The sequence below is a fragment of the Talaromyces rugulosus genome, chromosome II (assembly GCF_013368755.1).
Source record: "Talaromyces rugulosus chromosome II, complete sequence".
NCBI lineage: Eukaryota > Fungi > Ascomycota > Eurotiomycetes > Eurotiales > Trichocomaceae > Talaromyces > Talaromyces rugulosus.
In genome coordinates this window covers 880248-899637 of record NC_049562.1, presented here as the reverse complement: position 1 = coordinate 899637, position 19390 = coordinate 880248, and the positions used below count along the sequence as shown (strand labels likewise).

General features: G+C 48.2%; 3 protein-coding genes across 3 annotated transcripts; all 3 read right to left on the bottom strand.

Moving 5' to 3' along the window:
- Positions 1 to 1094: 1094 nt before the first annotated feature.
- Positions 1095 to 2414, bottom strand: TRUGW13939_02775 (uncharacterized protein; the record flags this gene model as incomplete). Its single annotated transcript, XM_035485963.1, has 2 exons — positions 1095 to 1529; positions 1584 to 2414. The coding sequence occupies 2 exons, from the start codon at positions 2412 to 2414 to the stop codon at positions 1095 to 1097; spliced, it is 1266 nt and encodes a 421-aa protein (XP_035341856.1).
- Positions 2415 to 4440: 2026 nt separating this feature from the next.
- TRUGW13939_02774 (uncharacterized protein) lies at positions 4441 to 5615 on the bottom strand (the record flags this gene model as incomplete). Its single annotated transcript, XM_035485962.1, has 4 exons — positions 4441 to 4867; positions 4934 to 5306; positions 5387 to 5478; positions 5545 to 5615. The coding sequence occupies 4 exons, from the start codon at positions 5613 to 5615 to the stop codon at positions 4441 to 4443; spliced, it is 963 nt and encodes a 320-aa protein (XP_035341855.1).
- Positions 5616 to 6297: 682 nt separating this feature from the next.
- Positions 6298 to 18525, bottom strand: TRUGW13939_02773 (uncharacterized protein; the record flags this gene model as incomplete). The annotated part of the gene is made up of 6 exons (XM_035485961.1): positions 6298 to 6392; positions 6445 to 6789; positions 6846 to 10601; positions 10664 to 10747; positions 10799 to 18410; positions 18478 to 18525. The coding sequence occupies 6 exons, from the start codon at positions 18523 to 18525 to the stop codon at positions 6298 to 6300; spliced, it is 11940 nt and encodes a 3979-aa protein (XP_035341854.1).
- Between the last annotated feature and the right edge of the window lie 865 nt (positions 18526 to 19390).

Genomic DNA, 19390 nt, shown 5'->3' with positions numbered 1-19390 from the left:
CATTCCTTAACTCAGGTTGTTCGGGTCGAGCCTACTTCTATTACGAGAATGCTCAGCAACGACACTTGAGAGGGATTGATTATGTACGATTATTATATTAGTACCAAAATACAAATTAAAAAAAATAAATCATCACCTGACAATTTGTAATACTACAACACTAATAACACCTACATAAAAGCGATGTGCGGCGCTAGCGGGCTCAGCGTCACGCCGCTTTATGCTCAGCCTGGCTCAGGGTTGGCTCCCAGAGCGCTCCCGGAGCAGGCTCGCGGGCTCCAGGGAGGGTCGCGGCAGCTCCGAGAGCGCTCTGGGAGCACGCAGAGCCCGAAACAAGGCCCTGAGGCTGCTTACTGAGCACCCTCCCTCTCCCCTCCCTCAGGGGTCTATCCGCTGTGATCTAGGTCTCTATTTTCTTTTTCACCTGGCCCCCACTTTTTGCCTACAACTTTTCAACTGATATGCCTTATCGAACGCTATTGTGAGTGGTGTTTAATCTATCTCTTCTCTAAATATCTTCTATTAACTTGTCAATCGGTTCAACAACTCGTCACCAAGATGTGAATCGGGGTGGGTATTCTGCTAACAGAAGGCAATGTGACGACGAGTCGATTCCTATCCTCTAAGAGTACTCTGCAACGAGAAAACCAAACATGAGAAGGGAAAGAGGAAGAGAAAGAACCTCCCCCGCTAGTTACATGAGAAATATTCCTTTGTGTGCGCCAGTCTATTCCCTTTATGGTTCCGCATGAGGTTATTCCCATCTCAGTACCGCTCTCGGTTCCCTTTCCTTGGTGGTGCCTCAGGCCGCCACTGCTGGTTCCTGAGACCTAGGTAGGTCAGGACCGTCACAAAAGTTAATTATGCTAGTGGTCGCTTTATGCAGACAGTCGTACTCTGAGAGTCAGGAGCCAAAGTTACATCAAGATGGTAGTCTACACGTCATATTATATGGAGAGAATATGCTCTCTGACCTGAGTATGGGTAGGGGTTCTAAACAGGCACCTTGGGAGTTTCACTTCAAAGCACTATTGTTGTTGCTATTTTTAAATAGAAGCAGATAATATACTACCACTGAGATAAACAACTCGCACCTAAGACTTGAACTCGCGCTCCATCATCTCTACCGCCTCATCACGGTGCTTCTCAATATCAAAATCTATAATGAAATCCCACCTCGGCAACAGCTCCTCGCTCAATTTCTCCAAGTTCAATCCCATCTCCTCTTTCAAACCAGAGACGATCAGCCCCATTTCTCTGCTGGATTCAACGATGCGCTGCGTGCGCGGGCGGCGGACGTGGTCGTACACCTTTAAAGCGGTCTGTGCCTCAGCAGCGGTTTTGGCGCGGCCGAGTAACGTGGAAAGAATTAAACTGTCTTCGATGGACATGCCTCCACCAGAGCCCTGCCAAGGGGTCGTGGCATGCGCAGCGTCGCCCATGATGCAGATGGATCCGGATACGTAGGTTCTGGCCGGTGGATGCTCCCAGAGATACATGCCAGGTTGTTCCGGCTGCTTACAAAACAGCTATATAATCTCTATCAATGTCTGTATAAATAACTAAGACGGAAATAATCATACCTCATCTACTGCCTTATACAGATGCGACGGCCAACCCTGGTAGAGCTTCTTGATCTCGTCAGCGCTAACGGTCCGATGCCAGCAGTCCGACGACTCTGCATCCTTTTCGTGCGAAGCAATGACAACTTGCACTAACTGGCCCTGATTTAATAGGTTGTGCAATAGGTAAGTCCCATTGCCAATCCACATATACTCACGGGCGTCCTCAATGTTGACAGGGCCATTGCCGATGCTAGTTTGAGCTTCTGCGTACGGTTTCAGGGCCATGACGCACCACGCGCCGGTGTTCCTGGGAGAGGCCGCAGGGTCATCTTCACCAAGGATCAACTTCCGAACGGTGCTGCGGATGCCATCAGCGCCAACGAGGATGTCACATTCGTGCGTAGTCCCGTCAGTAAAGTGAAGCGTGAGAGAGCCATCGCTGTTCCGGTCGAAGTGGTCAAGGTTCCTAGAAGCATGCATGCGATCTGGGGGAACATTGACCAGAAATTCTCGCAGAAGAGCAGCACGGTGAACAATGCTAGTAACGCGTTGTCCGTCTTCGGTTTCGTCAATCGTGTTACCTGCGTTGTCGCCTTGTGCCAGCATGAATCGGACTCCTCGCATAGGAACAGCACCAGCACGGTTGAGACATTCCGCCGCTGACGGGCCGATGAGATCCAAAGCAGCGAGCGCGTTTCGAGCGAGTCCGATGGCCATCCCGGCTTCTTTGAATGCCGCAGCCGATTCGAAGATGTGCACGTCGAGGTGCGCATGGGGGAGGAGCGCATAGAGGAGGGACGCACCCGCTAGGCCGCCACCAGATATAGCAATCCGGATTGGAGAAGACATAACGCTGAATGGATAGGTGTGTTTCTCTTGTGAGTTAAGAGAGAGAGAGAGTTGCGGCTTTTTATGATGCCTTGGCCGTTTCTTTGTATCAGACCTGCGGAGGGAAGGGAGCGGGGAGGCCTCTTTTCAGTCATTAATCGCAATACATGAATCATACATAGCCTTTGTTTCTTACCCGTATTTTTCACCACAATGATTGGCAAATGATATGGTCTCAAGTAGCAGTGCATCAGACTATTTATTGCGATGCATTTCGGCGAGTTCAGCCATTAAACTCGTTAAATTAGTTGTGGATATACTGCCCGAAATTGGACCAATTTTTGAGAGCCAGCTCCGCTGTTATGGCCACACTGCCTGCCCGAATACCTTGTCTTCATGCATAACAATGGCCTACTCTGGAACCCTCACATGGATCACTATTATGGGGGAAGCCATTATTTTCACCTGAGAAGTGGAACCAACTGTACTGTATGTCGTTCCACCTTTAGAGTCGATCGCAATCCTTTCCGCAAAAGAATTCTTGGGATAAGACGGTTGGAATCGTTGAAGTTTTCACAGCGTCGATGATATATTGTTGCATTGTATCTTATTCCAGGGTACGTTGGTGTGGTAATGGTGACAATCATTACTTGACCATCCATCAGATTCATATAAGGTATTGAACCGACCTGCGATTGCCGCTTAGTTACTTGTGTATATCTCTCTCGTCAATGCTGTAAACCCCACAGAGACCGTTATATTCTAGCAAGCGTAGCACATCGCGATAGAGCTCTGGATATACGGTCCTCCCTGAGGTTCGGTTTCATTTGCTGACATACTTATAGACGTTAGAATAACTATATATATAGTAGATAGAAACTTAGTATTATTAGAAGATTAACATATAATAAGAGATTCTAGAGATATACTAGTAGGAATAATTGTAAATATTATAGAACTCATTCAAAAAGTATAAGGATCTGTGACGGTCCTGACCCAGGCCTCGGGAACCAGCAGTGGCGGCCTGAGGCACCACCAAGGAAAGAGAGCCGAGAGCGGTACTGAGATGGGAATAACCTCATACGGAACCGTAAAGAGAATAGACTGATGCATACAAAGGAATATTTCTTATGTAACTAGCGGAGGAGGTTCTTTCTCTTCTCCTTTCCCTTCTCATGTTTGGTTTTCTCGTTGCAGAGTACTCTTAGAGGATAAGAATCGACTTGTTGTCACAGAATCTATTTTTATATAGAAAGCCTTTCTATATAACACAGGCTTCTGTCTGATGAGTTATTCTATATAGGAGTATAAGTGTAGATGTTTTCTCTTTCTTAGATATAATCAGAGATTCTACCCTATAAGAATATCTAATAACCTTTGCTTATATAACTAGCGTCTGCTGTCACATCTATTGGCTGAGCGTTATCGATTCTTATGACAACACCACACCAACGTCTACGAGCCAATCACAAGCAAGGCGGATCCAGGTCCGTGACAGGTGAAGCCAATTTCGAATTTGCCTGTAGCTGAGGCCCCGTAAGGAAAATGAAATAACTCTAGGAAAGACCAAAATTTAAACGATGGACCCCTGACAGCGAGCAGAAAATGGATCAAGACTTTTTGCCCTTCATCATAGCCTCAGATTACCATTTCCCCCCAAATGACTGAGTTTGAGCGGACTTGGCCCTAAGCAAAAGTCCTCGAGGGAAAAATGGGCCGGTTTTATTGGTGGCCATTGTACTGGTGAAATTACTAGTGAACAATGTAGTAAGCGCTTAGTGTTGCTCATTGATGGCTCAGGGTTGCTCAGTGATAGCTCAGCACAGCTCCGGGAGCGATGCCTGATTTATCACGTGATACTACGTTAAAGCGGCAAGGAAGAGTGCTGACCCAGCAGAGGCAAACGCACATCGCTTTTACGTATATCGTACATATGTAGAGCAGACATGACAGGAATAGAGCAAGTTTCTTGGTATCGTTAGAATTCATTACGAGAAGAAAGAGAGAACCTTTTGACCGAAAACGCGCGCGCGCATCCCATCACCAGCTATTCAACTGCATGCGAGAACAAGAAGCTGACGGACTCTCCGTTATGTGTCCGCCTACATGCCTCAGCCAAAGTTGGGCTGATGTCTATAGTCTCAATCTTGTCACATGCCTCTTTCTTTTCTGCGTGTGGCACGGTGTTTGTGACGACAAGGCGGCGAAGACAACTGCCATTCAGGTTGCTGATGGCATTGCCTGAGAGGATAGCATGGGTGACAATTGCATTGACTTCCTTGGCCCCGTGTTGCATAATAGTATCAGCAGCTTTGACGAGAGTGCCGCAAGTGTCAGCCATATCATCGACGATAATCGCGATCTTGTCCGTGACATTTCCGACAAGCACCATTCGAGAAACTTCATTGGGACGAGCGCGCTCTTTGTGGATGAGGGCGAATTGAAGATCGAGACGATCGGCAATTGCAGTGGCTCTATTGACGGGGAAAAAAAGTGATCAGTAGACGATCCGTAGTCAAAGTATAGGTCCATATACACACCTTTTAGCCCCGCCAGCATCAGGGCTGACGATAACACAATTCTCGACGTCCAGATTATCACGAATCCACTTGAGAGTACTCGGCTCTGCATAAAGATTGTCGACAGGCACAGTGAAAAAGCCTTGGATTTGACTGGCATGGAGGTCCATGGTGATAATATGATTTGCGCCTGCAGTCTGCAGCATTGTTGCCATCAGCCGAGCAGTAATAGGAGCCCGGCTCTTATCTTTCTTGTCCTGGCGCGCGTAGAAGAAGTTTGGGATAACTGCGGTGATCCGTCTAGCCGAGGCGGTTTTGCAAGCATTGATCATGATCAGAAGTTCCATGAGCCCATCGTTGATATCGTTTGGTTTTGTCGATTGCAGAATAAATACTACAGAATAGAACACGGGTTAGAGAGTTCACTCCGAGCACCGGAAAAAAAAAAACCACAAAAGCGAGAGGACCTCTCACCATCTTCGTCTCGAACACTCTCGCCGATCGTCACGCTCGTCTCTTGGTTGGAGTACTGGAGAACCAGGATCTTGGTCAACTCTGTTCCTAGACTTTATTCCACAGGGGTTCTGTCAGTAATGCGCTTCGCCGGCTGGTCCGATGGGTTATGGTCGTACCGGTCTGCCATGAGCTTCGCGAGCTCTGGGTGACTGTTGCCAGTCAAAAGTTTGATGCTGTTGGTCGCCATATTTGGCTTCTGATCAGGAATGTGATCGAGTATTTATTCAATTGACGAAACAATCTGGTTTGTGAAAATAAATAGCCAGCACGAAGGGGAAAAAAAAAGAGAGGTTATGCACCCCGCAGATAAAAGGCAGGTCGAAAAAAAAGTTTCCATCTCCGAGACTTGGCCGCGTGGGGAAGGCTGCAGCCAGTGTGCCGGAAACAGCAGGCAGCGGCCACCGGTATTATTTTACTCTTCTAAATAGTTACGCTTTAAAGTCACGGCTTATTTTATAGAAGCTTTTAATCTGAAACACATAAATCAATTGGCTGGCTAAGTGAACACACATCGCTGATCATAGAACACGTCCGAACCGTCCTCCACGAGGAACCAGTCTCATCAAGACAACCGATTAACCTGCACTTCAATCGGTTCTCACGAAAGAAACTTCTCGCCGGAAAACAGCCAGCCTTTTGGAAATTCCTGCCCGGTAATCAAAGCATGAAATTCTAAAATACAAACAAAGACCATGAGTCGTTCCGCCCGTATGCGACTAAATCAATTTAACAACCCCATTCACGACATCTGAAAAGGAAAGAAACAAAAACAGAAAAACGAAGGGAAAAAAAAAAACAAACTCGGGCGCCCTAGCATGCTGGATATAACTTGCGTAGAGTAGTAAGAAAGCAAGAAGATATATTCTTGTTTATGCAAAGCCAAAGTATTCACTCCCGGCAGTAATTGCTTTGTGGACTCGTTGTCGGAGATCCTCATAGCTATCATACTCTGGAAGGTCGAGTTCTGAAAATAATATTAGTAAAATGTAGATACTAAACTTGTAGAAGAAACTCACGGTTGAAGCATGTGTGTGAACTGGGGAGGCGATCCTTGTTGCCATAATCGCGGTGGATGTTGAATTTACTAAAGCCATTCATACCCTCCAGCTCCTTGAAGCCGTTGAGAGGCACCTTACTGGTACCAGTGACAAACTGGAGCAATTTGGCGCGTTCTTCTTTGTCAAAAGACCGGACTGCTCGCCAGAACCATTGGATCTGTTGCGACGAGGCTGAATAGTTGTGGTATTCCGTGCTGTTTTTCCAGTCCTCGACATCAATTTCCGGCAAGCCAGAGATGAGCAGCTCGAGTTCCTGTTCATTGAAAATGGAAATCAAATCAGGTGGAATTATATCATGGAAACCTTGGTGTTTAAGTTAGCAGTGAATTACGCGCCATAGCACACAAAAGCTATCTTACCTTTCAGGAAATTCTCAAGTTGCTCTTTCACAGACCCAGCGAGCTTATACTCAATTACACGCTGTACGTATTCCTCCTTGTTCTCTTGAGTAACGGGGATGTTGCGGCCGTCGGGGATGAGGTCAATAACCTGTGTTTCGCCGAAGTCGTCCGTCTCAATAGCGAAGGTCTCAGTAATGATGTCCGTGATATCATTTTCCAGCATCCAAAGTAGAGATTTGTAATAGTCGAGATCAAGCGTCTCCATGTCCTTGATCGACACAGACTTTCCAAGAATGCTCTTATACACGGCTCGACTGAAGTGGCAATCAAGAACTCGGCCCTCGTACAGTGCCTTACCAATGATGCGACCGATGAACTTGAAGAACATCAAGTGTTCTGTGTTGACCCCGCTCAGGCGGTTTGGATGGAACGTGGTTCTATCAGAAGCAACTGGGATGAACAGCGCATAATTGGGGTTGAACATTCCACGAGCAAGAACTTGGAACCATTCCCTAGTCACTCCACCAGCGTCAACACCCTCCTCGCCATGGAAACGAACGCTCAGTTTGCCGTATTTCACCTCGTCGGCGCTCTTGAAATAAAGAGACTTAAAGGAGTCAAGGAAAACTTGATCCCTTCGTACGGATAATTGCAGAGGAGGGTGAGGGTGTCGGGCCTCCGTGCCGCGGGTGTGAATTCGACGAGTGAAGTAGTTCCGTTTGTTATCAAATTCCAGAACCTTGGGGTTCTTAACTAAGAGCGAAAATGTTCCACTCATGAGTCGAGGGTTTTGACGGACAAGCTCATTGAGAACCTTTCTGTGATCTTCAGTAAAGTTGAAGAAAAGGCTTTCCATGCCAGAGCCTGCATCAGGGGGTGGGCTTGCGACAGAAAACTCTCTGCCATGTCGCGAAAGCGGAGCGTCTTTGAGAGTCGTATTTTTGCAGACAACCATGAGGGCCTCAATCAACGGAAGTAAAGTAGTAGCCACATTGAGCATGTTCTCCTTTTGCCGAATTACGTTAAGGCATGCACTGAGCCTGTTCCAGAGCGGTCCGAAACTTGAATTTTCATAAAGGGTGCGAAGAACATCCTCTTTGGGTGCCGACTCTGGCTCAGCGCCCTTGATTTTGTCAACTCGGTGAGGATCAAACAAGTAGTCAAGCGCTGTTAGGACACGGAGCAACTTCGCTTGGTCTGAGCTGGGAGGAGAGAATTTAGAAAGCGCCAGGCCCTGCATATCCGTGCCAGAACTAGCATGTTCAATATGAGGAAGGAGTGCATCAAGATCCACAAGAATCACTTCACTCAATGATTGTGCTTGTGATATGAGTTGCTGGCCGAAGGTATCTTTCGCACCCGGGATCGCCGATAGATTGTTGATCGTAGAGAGCGTGTCTCGGAATGTTTTCCCATTGCACTCTTTAGCAGCGAGAATGCCAACAACCAACTGTAGATTATACTTTGGAACAACAGGTGGTTCGATCATGCGTTTCTTGGATTTGTCTTCATCTGCGCTCGTATTAGGTGCATCTACCGCTGCTTCAGCCATTTGCGTATCTTGGCTTTCGGTAGACTGGGCGACTCTAGGAGCTGAAGATGTGGCATCTTGAGCGTCGACATCAGTAATTTGTGGTTCTTTGTCTTTCGCCTCATCTTGTCTCTCCTTCTCCCGTCGCAAGAGGATGGTAAGAGGCTGTGTGATGGTGTTAAGGAGGTTGGACAGTTGTTCCATGCAATTCGGGCTTTCCATGATCATCTTTCGATCTAGCAAAGACAATAGCGAATTCAATGCATACTTGTTCTCCTTGGTATCTTTTCCTTTGCCTCGCCGTAATGATTTCAGCTTCAGCATCGAGGATGAGTCATGTTCAGTAAGGAAGAACCAGGATATGTGTGGGTTGTACTGGGTTAGAAACGAGAGCGTACTGAGACACTGTTGAACAACCATGAGTGGCGTAACTTCACTATTGGCGCTGGTTGCGGCTTGGGATGGAAGACTGCGTTTGGAGGATTGCGGAGTTTTCTGAGTAGCTGGCATCTTAGCCCGTAACGAGAGATGAGAAAAACTTCGCTCTATGGCAGCTACATCACCACTTCCATCTTGAAGTACAGAAAGTAGAAGGCTAATCACTTCAATCCGATTTTGACGATTCTCACATACGTTGTGAAGAATGTCATGCAACTGGTGGCGAGCATTGCCTTGGAGAGGCATGAACATTAGTCGCAGCAAAGTAGCAACTCCGGCTTTGTCAAGTATTTGCACAATCTGACGGCGTTGTGGTTTTCTTGTCTCTTCATCATGTGCTTCATCGTGATGGCGCTGTTCACCTCGGCCAACATCGCCGAATTGTGTAAGCCGTCGACCTGGAAGAGCACGAGCTTCTGAAAGAAATTCCGGGCCGAGGGTAGCCAAAATCTCGTCTGGCTGGTCCGCAAGAACAGCTTGCCGCAATGACGGATCAAGAGTGGCCATGAAACTAGCCGGATCCATTTCTTCTGCGTGGACTGGAGCACCAGTTGAAGTAGCTTGCCGGCGAGCAGAGTCTCGTTCACGACGACGCCGAGCTGCAGCTTCTTGCTGTAGGATTTCTTCCCGGATCTCAGCAGGCAGGGCCTCGAGGAATTCTTGGCTGATTTCAGTCGGCTCCTCCCCAGATGCTACTGCTTGAGAACGCTGTTCAGCAAGCTGCTGCATAATGACCTCTTCCCTAATATCTTCTGGCAAAGCCTCGAGGTACTCTGGATCAATTTCCAACCCTGTGATATCCACTTGACGTCCTCGAATTGTGGTGAAGACGCGTTGTACTGGTTCAGAGGGGCCTGCTTCCTGAGGCTCGGCTGCAGCTTCAGCGACAGAGGCAGCGCTATCAACGTCCTCCATGGCCTCATCAACTTCTTCGGCTTCTACGGTGGAAGCTCTTAATTCAGCTTGTCGCTCCAATTCTTCTCGACGACGAGCGGCTTCTTCCTCCTCTTTTCGAGCCTTTTCACGTTCCTCCTCTTCTTTCGCAAGGCGCTCAAGTCTCTCTCTCTCTGCCCGCTCTTCTTCCCGGCGTTTTCGAGCTTCATCCTCTTCTTTCTGACGTTGCTTCTCTTCTGCGATAGAAGGAGGCACCAGAACACGTAAAAGTGAGTTCACAACACGCTGGGTTTTCTCAACATAATTGTTGCTAAATAAAATGCGTGCTTCTTCTTGCCATCGAGCAGTAGTTGTTGCTAGAGCGAAGCTGATTGCTTGAGATGGATCATCGCGGGATTTGGAAGAGGCGTTTTGTGACCGACCCAATTCAAAGATGCCTTGAATTCGGTTACTGGGCATTATGGCTCGTCGATCAACGTGGACGTGAATGCCATCTGGTCGACTAACAACTCCAAACCCTGGACCACCTTGGCCTTCGATGGCCTGCATAATAGCATTCACAAAGCTCACAGGGCTATCCATAGAAAGCAGACGATTACCAGACGTAGAATCAACACCGTGGACCCAATCAGTGAAAGCTTCGTTTGTTGTGCCACGGGTCTGTCCAGGGCCTTCTGGGCCACGATCGGAGCGGGTAAGGAGCGGGTTGGTTCCATCATCATTGTTGCGAGAGGCGGCCTGATTGCGTTGAGAACGGTAAGGGGGGATCGGAATGATACCGTGACGGCTGATGCTGCCAGGTAGAGTAGTCCATGCCGCAGGCATCCCACGCATATGGCGATGGTGGTGGTGATGATGCCTAGGTACTGGTGCCTCCTCGCCCTCCCAGCCCCAAGGCTCAATGTCCTCATCTGTATGTTCATCAGCTGCCGTCCAATATAAGAAGAAGAAAAAATATGAACAGAGGTCCTACCATCGAGACCTTCGTCATAAGAAACTTGATCTTCATCCATCTCGTCGAGCTCCTCCTCAAGCTCATCTACTTCATCGTCGTCGTCTGAACCAATAATCAGTACACCCATGAAATACTAGGGGGGACGATACTCACCTTCGTCTTCATTCATTTCGTCGTCAAGCAGCTCATCCTGTACATCATCCCGCAGGCTGTTCCCAGGGAAATCATCGACGCCACCACCAGCGTCGTGTAATACGCGGAAGATGTCCTCAAATCGCTGCCCATCACCATGCTGATCAACTTGTCTGATATCGGCGAGCTCGTTCTCAAACTGGGTAAGCATTTCCGCGGCCTCCTCGTTGTCTTCGGACACATCTTCACTTTCCCATTCATCATCTTCATCGCCTGCTAAGCTGTCGTTTGCATTATCCCCAGTGATTTCTCCGGCCATAATCTCATCCTCATCGTCTAAATCGGAATCTTCATCGTCATCTTCGTCATCGTCTTCATCATCCTCGTCATCCTCGTCATCATCTCCATCAAGGAGGACTTCGATATCCATTCCAGGATCTCCAGATAGGCCTTCAATGGGGCCACGGCCCTCGAGATCCTCGTCTTCGTCGCTCACAACTTCACCATGGTCTTCGGGTAGATCTTCATCGTAGTCCATCTCATCCTCATATTCATCGTCATACATTTCGTCATCCTCTTCGGATTCATCTTCACTGGTCTCTTCCTCGTGGCTTGGCTCTAGCATGCCAAGTGTAGAGTGTCGAAATAGATCAGGTGTCTCTTCGCGATTATCGTCCACGTCTGAGACTGATGTTGCAGACGATATTTCGTCGTCTTCTGTCTCGCCCAAGGTGGAAATGCTCAAGGTTTCGCTCAGGATAACGGCAGTCTGAGTAAGCTTATTCAACGGACGAAGAATATATTTAATGACCCTCTTCGAAGCTGGGAAATTAAGATCAACGTCTGCTATTGACGCAGTCAAAGCTGATATGAAATGCTTCTCAAACATGGTCTTCGCGAGCTGTCTAGTCGATGAAGGATAAGTGGTGTCACCACCGGCAAAAGTGTAGCCGCTAAGCATCTTGTCAAAAAGGTCAGCTAAGCACATTAAACGCGAGTACTTAAGGTCCAACAATTCGTTGGAAACCATAGCATCTCTATACGCCTTCAGGCAGTGCTCGAGAACAAAACGCCGAACGAAAAGGAGTTCGATTTCTTCTTCTTCCTCTTCAGCATTGCGCCGCCGGTTGTTCCCGCCAAATTCGCCAGTGCGAGTACACAGTGCAACGAGAACTCGCATTGCACAAGCAGAAGTGTTGCTGCGCTTCTTGAATGAGACGGTTTCATCATGCTCTAGTGTCCCGATGGGTACCAATGAATTGAGCAAGTAATTCAAAACCCCCCCTCGTGGCTTAGATGGTGTAGTTGCCAATGGATCAGCTTTACGAGAATAGTTGATGAATTCCACTTTTGTCCGGTTGTATGAGGATAGAAGCTCGGTCAAACATTGTAAAAGAAAGCAACGATAGATGTAGATTGGATGATCATCAGCCTTGAAAGGGGGTTTTTCGGACTTCTTTGAGCCTCGTGTGTTGGTTAAATCTGCAGTAGAAGAAGACGGTGAGGGATCTTCAGCAGAGGCAGACATTTCGACGTCAGTTTGAGCTTCTGGGCGGTCGACTGTTGGTCCCTCCACGTTTTCCTGGGAAGGCTCCTTATCATCAACATCACGGTAGGACAACAATTCTGACAGTAGGTAGTGAATGACACCATCAGGGTTCTCCACGACTGGAGGTTTGATGTCTGTAATCTTGCCTTTGTCTTTGGCACCTGCGGTCTCATTGCTTTCAACACTGTCTATTGCTTTCTCTGCTAGGTCTGGCTTTTCCGTCGTGGTTGTGGGTGCAGTGACTTTCAATGCAAGATTCTGAGGTCGTTGATTCGGGTCATATCGTTGTAGTTTTAATTTCTCGTTTGTCACTTCCACGAAGATTTCAGGTGATCTGAGTACAAGGTGATACATTTGTCGAACATATGCAGTAGTATCTGTTTGTCTAGAGGACCTAGACTCGAAATTAGAAGTGATTTCACTCCTCATAATCTGTCTGATAGTTTCATCATCTTCAACAATATGCCTCAAAACCAGCATGAAGGCGCCTTGCAGTTTGTCGTTGGCAGAGCTGGAAAGCTGTTTCATCATGACGAAGAGACGCTGAAGATTACGCTTTTCACCCATACGTACTGCGATTTGGCGGCTTCTTGTGAGAACAACAAGGATACGACAGACCGACAGAGCGAGGGAATTATCTTTCCCAATTCTAGGGAGAATATCCAGTAGTGCATCGAAGAGCTGAATCTTGTCGTCCAAAGCTAGAAGAGGCGGTTCCAATTCAGCACCACCGGAATCGATGGAGTCGTCGACACTCTGAGGAGGAGTCCAACGGATTTGAGGAGGTTGGGCATCGTCTGACAGCAATTTCTCGATTACAAGTAAAACTTGTCCAATCCACGGAGACGTTTCTTCAGTTGGCTTGTCAGATGGGGGTATTTTGATGAACCCAAGCAGTGTCACAAAACAATCCTTCAACTCGTCCACTGTTGCAGTGTAAATATATTTGTCTTGAAGAACCAAGGCCAACAGATTAGCATAAGCTGCAATCTTTTTGCCAGATGGCTGAAGGTCGCCCTCCATCTGTAGTGAAACCAGTGATTGTACCAAAGTCTCGCCAACTTCTTTTCGAAATCCCTCGGGATCGCGGTGTTTCTTCGTTGCAGCAGCAATTAAGTCTGCCAATTCAAACGTAACATCGTGGTGAATATTTAGAACATCAAGGCATCGTTCAATCAAATTCGTCCTAACCTTGTCACGTTCGACATCAAGATCTCCAATAGTCGTGACCTCGCGCCGCCGGTCAGTTGGCTGGGCTACAGACTCGCTGGGTGCGACGCGGCGGCTTTCTTGAGAGGCTTCCTCCAAAGGGTCATTGCCAATGGTTTCTGAATCGTTGAAGATGTGGTTCAATGCCCTCGCCAAGAACTCAGTATTGTGGCCAGATTCATGTTCGCCGATCTCATTTCCATCACCGGGCGTGAAGCGAGTCGAACCTTCGCCAAATAATCGCGCCAATGCAGCATTGCGGTCAGACACCGTCAAGTTATTGAAAGGGGGGGTGTCTGCTACCGAAGTGTCTTCTGTCGCACCTGTAGTCCTTGTTGTGGCTTCGAGATCTGAGCCAGGAGAGAATCGCGGAGGTGGTCGAAGCCAAGTTTGAGCTCGACAGTAATCTTCCGCAGCAGCCAAAACATTGTTGCACCGGTAGAGCGCCTCGCGAGATAGTTCCGTGTCAAATCCTCGCTCTATGAGCATAGTCACTCGGTCCCGGTTAAGAGACATTGTTCTCCTAGGAGGATCTGCAACAAAACTGCGATTCTTTTGAGTCGCTGCCCCAGATTCATGGTCCCCATCCAGAGTGGAGCGAAGAATATCTACCAAGCATTTCAAAATCGAGCTCGAGGCCTGATCAACGAAATCAGAGCACCACAACTCTCTCGCCATCGGGAGAACCTCCATGCGCAAATCTACTAAGAATTGGGCTGGGTTGAAAGGCTCGCGAGTATTTTCGCCGCCTGCTTGAAGGTGATTTGACTCTCGAGCAGAAGTAATCTCTGAGAAAAATGACAAGATAATTTTGATCCCCCCGTAAGCAGAGGCAAGGCGAGATGACTTGTTGGGATCATCAAATTTTCCAACTTGAGGAGCCAGCTCCTTGATTTCTTGCAAAAACAGTTCACAGAGATTCTTTATCACCTTCAATCCATTCTGCTTTTTGAATGCAAAAAGAATCGACGTAAGGCAATGAGAATGGGAGCGCTCTACAGGTGTTTCGAACAACAACTGTGAGAAGGCGGATAGGATGACGATGAGATAAGAAAACCGCTCTTTGACACCCGAAGCTCTATTAGGAGCACCCAACTGCAATTGACGAAGCACAGTTCCAGCAATGGCGTCCGCAACCAACAATGCATTTTGTTTGACATAAGGATCATTACGGCGCTTCACAAGAGTTCCATGCCCAAGAAGGTGGAAGTATCCCGTAATAGTCGTGGGTAAAGAACTAAGAAGGTAGCGAAGAGCCTGTGTGTTCTTAAACGGGGGGTCTTCTTCTTCTCCAGCTCGAGCACCCTCATCCGCCGTTGCTGGCACTGCAGAATTAGAAGTTCTCTCAGGTTCAGCTGTCGTGCCGGCTGAAGCTGGCCGCTCCTCTTCAGTATCAGGAGCTGCATTCCGCTGTGTGTTATCACTAGACAAACCAAGTGCATTGTTGGCTTCATCGCTTCCCAAGTCGTAGCTGCGCACATTTGTAGCTTCAAGCCAGCGCTTGGGAAGATTCTTTTGCAACAGTATTTCTTCCCAAACGCAGGCAGCGTGAAGCTGCCCCAAGTCTGTGATAAGAGCCGCATATTGATCGGTCAGATTAACTTGAGAGAAGGCCGACGTTTGTTGACTAGGACGCGTCTGGTATATCGGCGGTGTATAGACCTCACGTAGGGTGTCAGTCAAAACATGAACTGCGACGAGATGTTTAAGGTAATATGTCCCTCGACTCCAAATCAAATCTCCGCTATCGCTTTCGTTTGAATCGCCAAGGTCTGGCTTGGTCAACGGCGTGAAAAAGCCGTCGGCGGTAGGCTCTTTCCAGAAATCAGCAAGACGGTTAACAGAGTCTTGAGTCCGCTTTATTAAAGAGGGGAGCACAAGATGTGGTTTAGTTTCAGCCATCATGTGAACCAACTGGGCGAATTCACTATTGGCCTGGCGGCTCTGGAAATCAGATGACAAGCTAGGAAGAGTTGCAAAGTCTAGGACGAACTCCACGCCCCCTGTTTCAATGAAATACGTGCAGTTGATCTGGTTTTCAAAGAATGCACCCAGGAAGCGCATAACGGGGTAAATGTAATTTGCAACTGTGAGACCCCATTCATCCGCATCTGGTGAGGTATTCTGAGGCGTAGGTGGCTTTGTCTCCGGAACTTGACCAAGCGTAAGGGTTCCACCATTAGGAAGCGTCACTTCCTGCAATGGCGGGTAAGAGAACTGTCCATCACGTTCTGTTGTTGCCTCAAAAGGCTCGCCGATCTCAATTGGCAAAGCATGTTTACCACCGATGACAGACAGGTTTCCCTGTTCATCTTTGGTCCACAACTTGGCACCAGCGCCATTGTATGCCATCTTCTTGCACAGCAATCCCACACGAGCGACCATAACCAAAACAGCTGACATGACAGATTCTTTTAGAGCCGGATGATGCCGAACAAGCTCATCAAATGTAGTCCCCAGTGAGCGGACGAGAGTAGCATCCATGCATTTGACATGTGCTGGGCTCTCAAATATCTCGAGATAACTATCAAGAGCACCAGACGCTTGAAACAATTCCAAGCCCGCAGAATTTAGACAGATCGCTCCAAATGCCTGCGGAATACATGACATAGCTTCAGCAGCAGGCAGAATTCCACGAGCCAGCTTCTGTTCCTGGCCTCTGGCAAGAGTGTAGTTTACTTTTGGTGCAGGGGGGCGACCGGTAGATGAGTCGCTTGGTTCAGTAGTTGATTCTCCTTCCTCAAGCGTCGTGGTAGGCTCCTTAGTTTCCGGAACCTTAAGGTTTTCGAGAATAATTGCTTCTAGGAGGCTCTTGCTGAGGCCTGCTTCCGCGATGACAGCGTAGCTAGTAGGCTCGTTGTGAATGAAACTGCTAAGGATATTGACTGCACCACTCCACACATGAGATCCGAAAACACAGGCGTTCTCGAAAATCAAACGAAGCGCCGTTAACAATGGAGGAGAGTCGACAAGGTTGCGCAAGAGCCGGTCGAACCCTCCACCATTATGTTGCATTATGTGATTGACAAATCTAAAAAGCCATCTCAACGATTGTTGTTGAAAATACGGTATGTTGTAATCGACTGAGGGGGTGCGGAATTCTGCCGGGATGCCTACTCCTTCATTAACTTTGTCAAAAGCCGATTTTGTCTCATGCCCTATCAAGTCTGAAATGGCGTCAAAGCCCTTGGCAGTCGCCAGGGTACCAAGAGCGTCCCGAACAGCGTGTACAAAGGTATCAAGAAATTCCAGGACACGTGGATATACACGTCGTGCTTTCTCAGTGCGTAGATTCAGCACATCCACAAACATAGGAATTAAACCAGCTGCAATGAGAGTTTCTGGCGTTCGTGTACTCGACCCCGGCAATGTCCTTAGCAGCAAAAACAGTGCGTCTCGCCACTCATCCGATTCATCCCCACCCTCTTCATCGGTAGAGAGCTCGGTGATAGCCTTTCGGGTCAGGAACATGAGGATACCGTGGTTCACATTGACGTTTAGGGCAGCACAAACATCGGCAGATCTTCCTTTGTGTTTCGTCAGGGCATCAAGGGCATACAAAGCGAAAGTCTGCGTGGTTCGCAAAGTTGGGAGGTCCCCACTAGCGCCAAGGTGCGCCAATTCTGCAAGCTGATACACTGATTGCAATCGCTTGGGCTGATCTGAGTCTTGCTGCAAAATCTTCTGTTGCATTATAGCCTCGGGGTAGATATAGGCTAAGTTGGTAAGTGCGAGAATGCGAATTGACAAAATTTGTTCACGAGTGGTCTCAGAAGTGACCAAGGAGCGAGCGACTCGTACTCTGTGGAGAAAGTCATACTTGGAATCGGACGGTACATCGGACAGCTTTGAATCGAGAATGGCCTCGATATCGGTCGAAGTGACTGTCACAGCGGGGACTTCAACGGATCTAGAGTTAACGGGTAGATCTGCAGGTTTTGCAGAGGGTGTAGTGCCGTGTATTAAAGGGGAATCTTCGGCGCTAATCGTCCGACCGAGACGAGGCGTTGGAAGAGTCGCACTTCTCCGTGGTGGTGTAGGAGTCGTAGGTGCCTGAGAATGAAACTGTTCGCTTTGGCGAGAGTCTGGCTTTGGATTTTCCTGATCCGAAGCGCTAGAGGGATAATATACTGCGCGAACGTTCCCCCATTCTTCCCAGCCAGTCTTCTCTCGCAGCAAATTAATAACATCATTAGCGTCATGCCCAGTTAGCAGAGACTTTTCCTTGTCTTTGGTATCGGCCGCGGGCGAAAACGGTGCGGTCGGAGGCTTGGTCAATGATGTCGGCTGGGGGAAGGGCGATGCAAGTTTCTGAACCTTTTCCAAATCAATACTATAGTGTGCAGCCAATAAAGCTTGTTGGAAATGAGTGGTGCTAGCGTTACGCTGTCGAGCATGATATCGTTGAGCCAGGCAGAGAGCCAGGCGAAGAGTAATCAACAGAAGGGTATTCGAAGTCGTGTTTAATAAATCGTTTAAGCGGTCACTGCTGTTATAGAGACTGCGGTTTCCACATTTTTCCTGTAGCAATTGTGAAAAATCGAGGATCGACTCCACAAGCTCTCGGTCACCCTCAGGTCCGTATCCAACAGAGTCGAGCGTTTGGCTGATCTCAGCTTCGTCCTTGAGCCCCTCGGCATTCAAGGCGTCAGACAAGACGAGTCGCTGGAATGGAACAGTCTGAGGGCCAGCATTCAATCCATACTGATCGATAACTTTGGTCAAAATGTCATCGAATCGGTCCAGGAGAGGTATCCAGTGATAGAGGTCGCCTCGAGGGAAAGGCCACGTGCGTGGAAGAGTTGCGAGGTGTGATGGAAGCTTGGCGAGCGATATACCAGTAGCGAGTTTGACGAACTCGGACATATACGGTGACTGTGAAAATATCCACGATCAGCAAAAAAAGTCAACGACCCCAGGATGCACAAGCGTCATTACTTACAATTGTAGCCTCATGCTTCGAGCCCGCCACCTTCTTAATTCTCCCCATTTTGAGCAAATAGAGCAAAGACAACCATGGGAAATAATGAGGTCCCCAGGTTGTGGGCTGGTCGTTGGAGTGGATGTAGGTGAGTGAGCTAACGAATGACGTCTAGGGTCGAAGCGTCCCTCAGAACAGAGGTGGGGGGGGCACGCCCCAAGATCAAGCCCAAATTTTCCAAGTGTGGAAAAAAAGAGGAAGGGAAACGAAAGGGGCCAATAATTCGATAGTTATTGACAGAAAGAAGATACGGCAAGCCGAGGAGGATGCGTGACGTTGGCAAGTCGAGCAAACAGTCCTTAACAAAAAGACCTGGAAGGATCAACAGCGGCAAAGGCGGACACAGCAGAGCTGACGGTGCAGGTCGGAGCTCTGGATCGCCTCGGATATGATGCGTGGTCTTGATGCAAGCTGGCGATGAGGAGAAAGGACAGCAAGAGTGCGCTTTCAGAGCCGCAGGAGATTTTTAAAGAAAAGATGATGGAAGAGCGTTGCCAGCATGAATATCGATGTTGAGAGAAGGTGGGGACTGGGCTAGGTTTGCTTTGGGCTAGGCGGCCTGGAAACTTCGTGAAGCACTAACCACGGCAGGCGCCCGCCTTCCCGCCTGCTGCGTTTGCGATGTTTCACACTACGTATTATTCTGCCACCTACAGTACCACTACTTGAAGTTTTACTTCTTATAATTGACAATGCTAGCAGCTAATATCGATCTTCACTGTCATTCTAGTTCTCGTGCCTCTTGCGCGGGGCCGTGACGTGACGTGTACAAAGAAAAACGAGGCCCGACTTGGGTATACTATCAGTATTCGGTGCATCCTCCAAACGACAACAACAAAAACGTTTCGGTCTCATTCATACGCACGTTTTGATC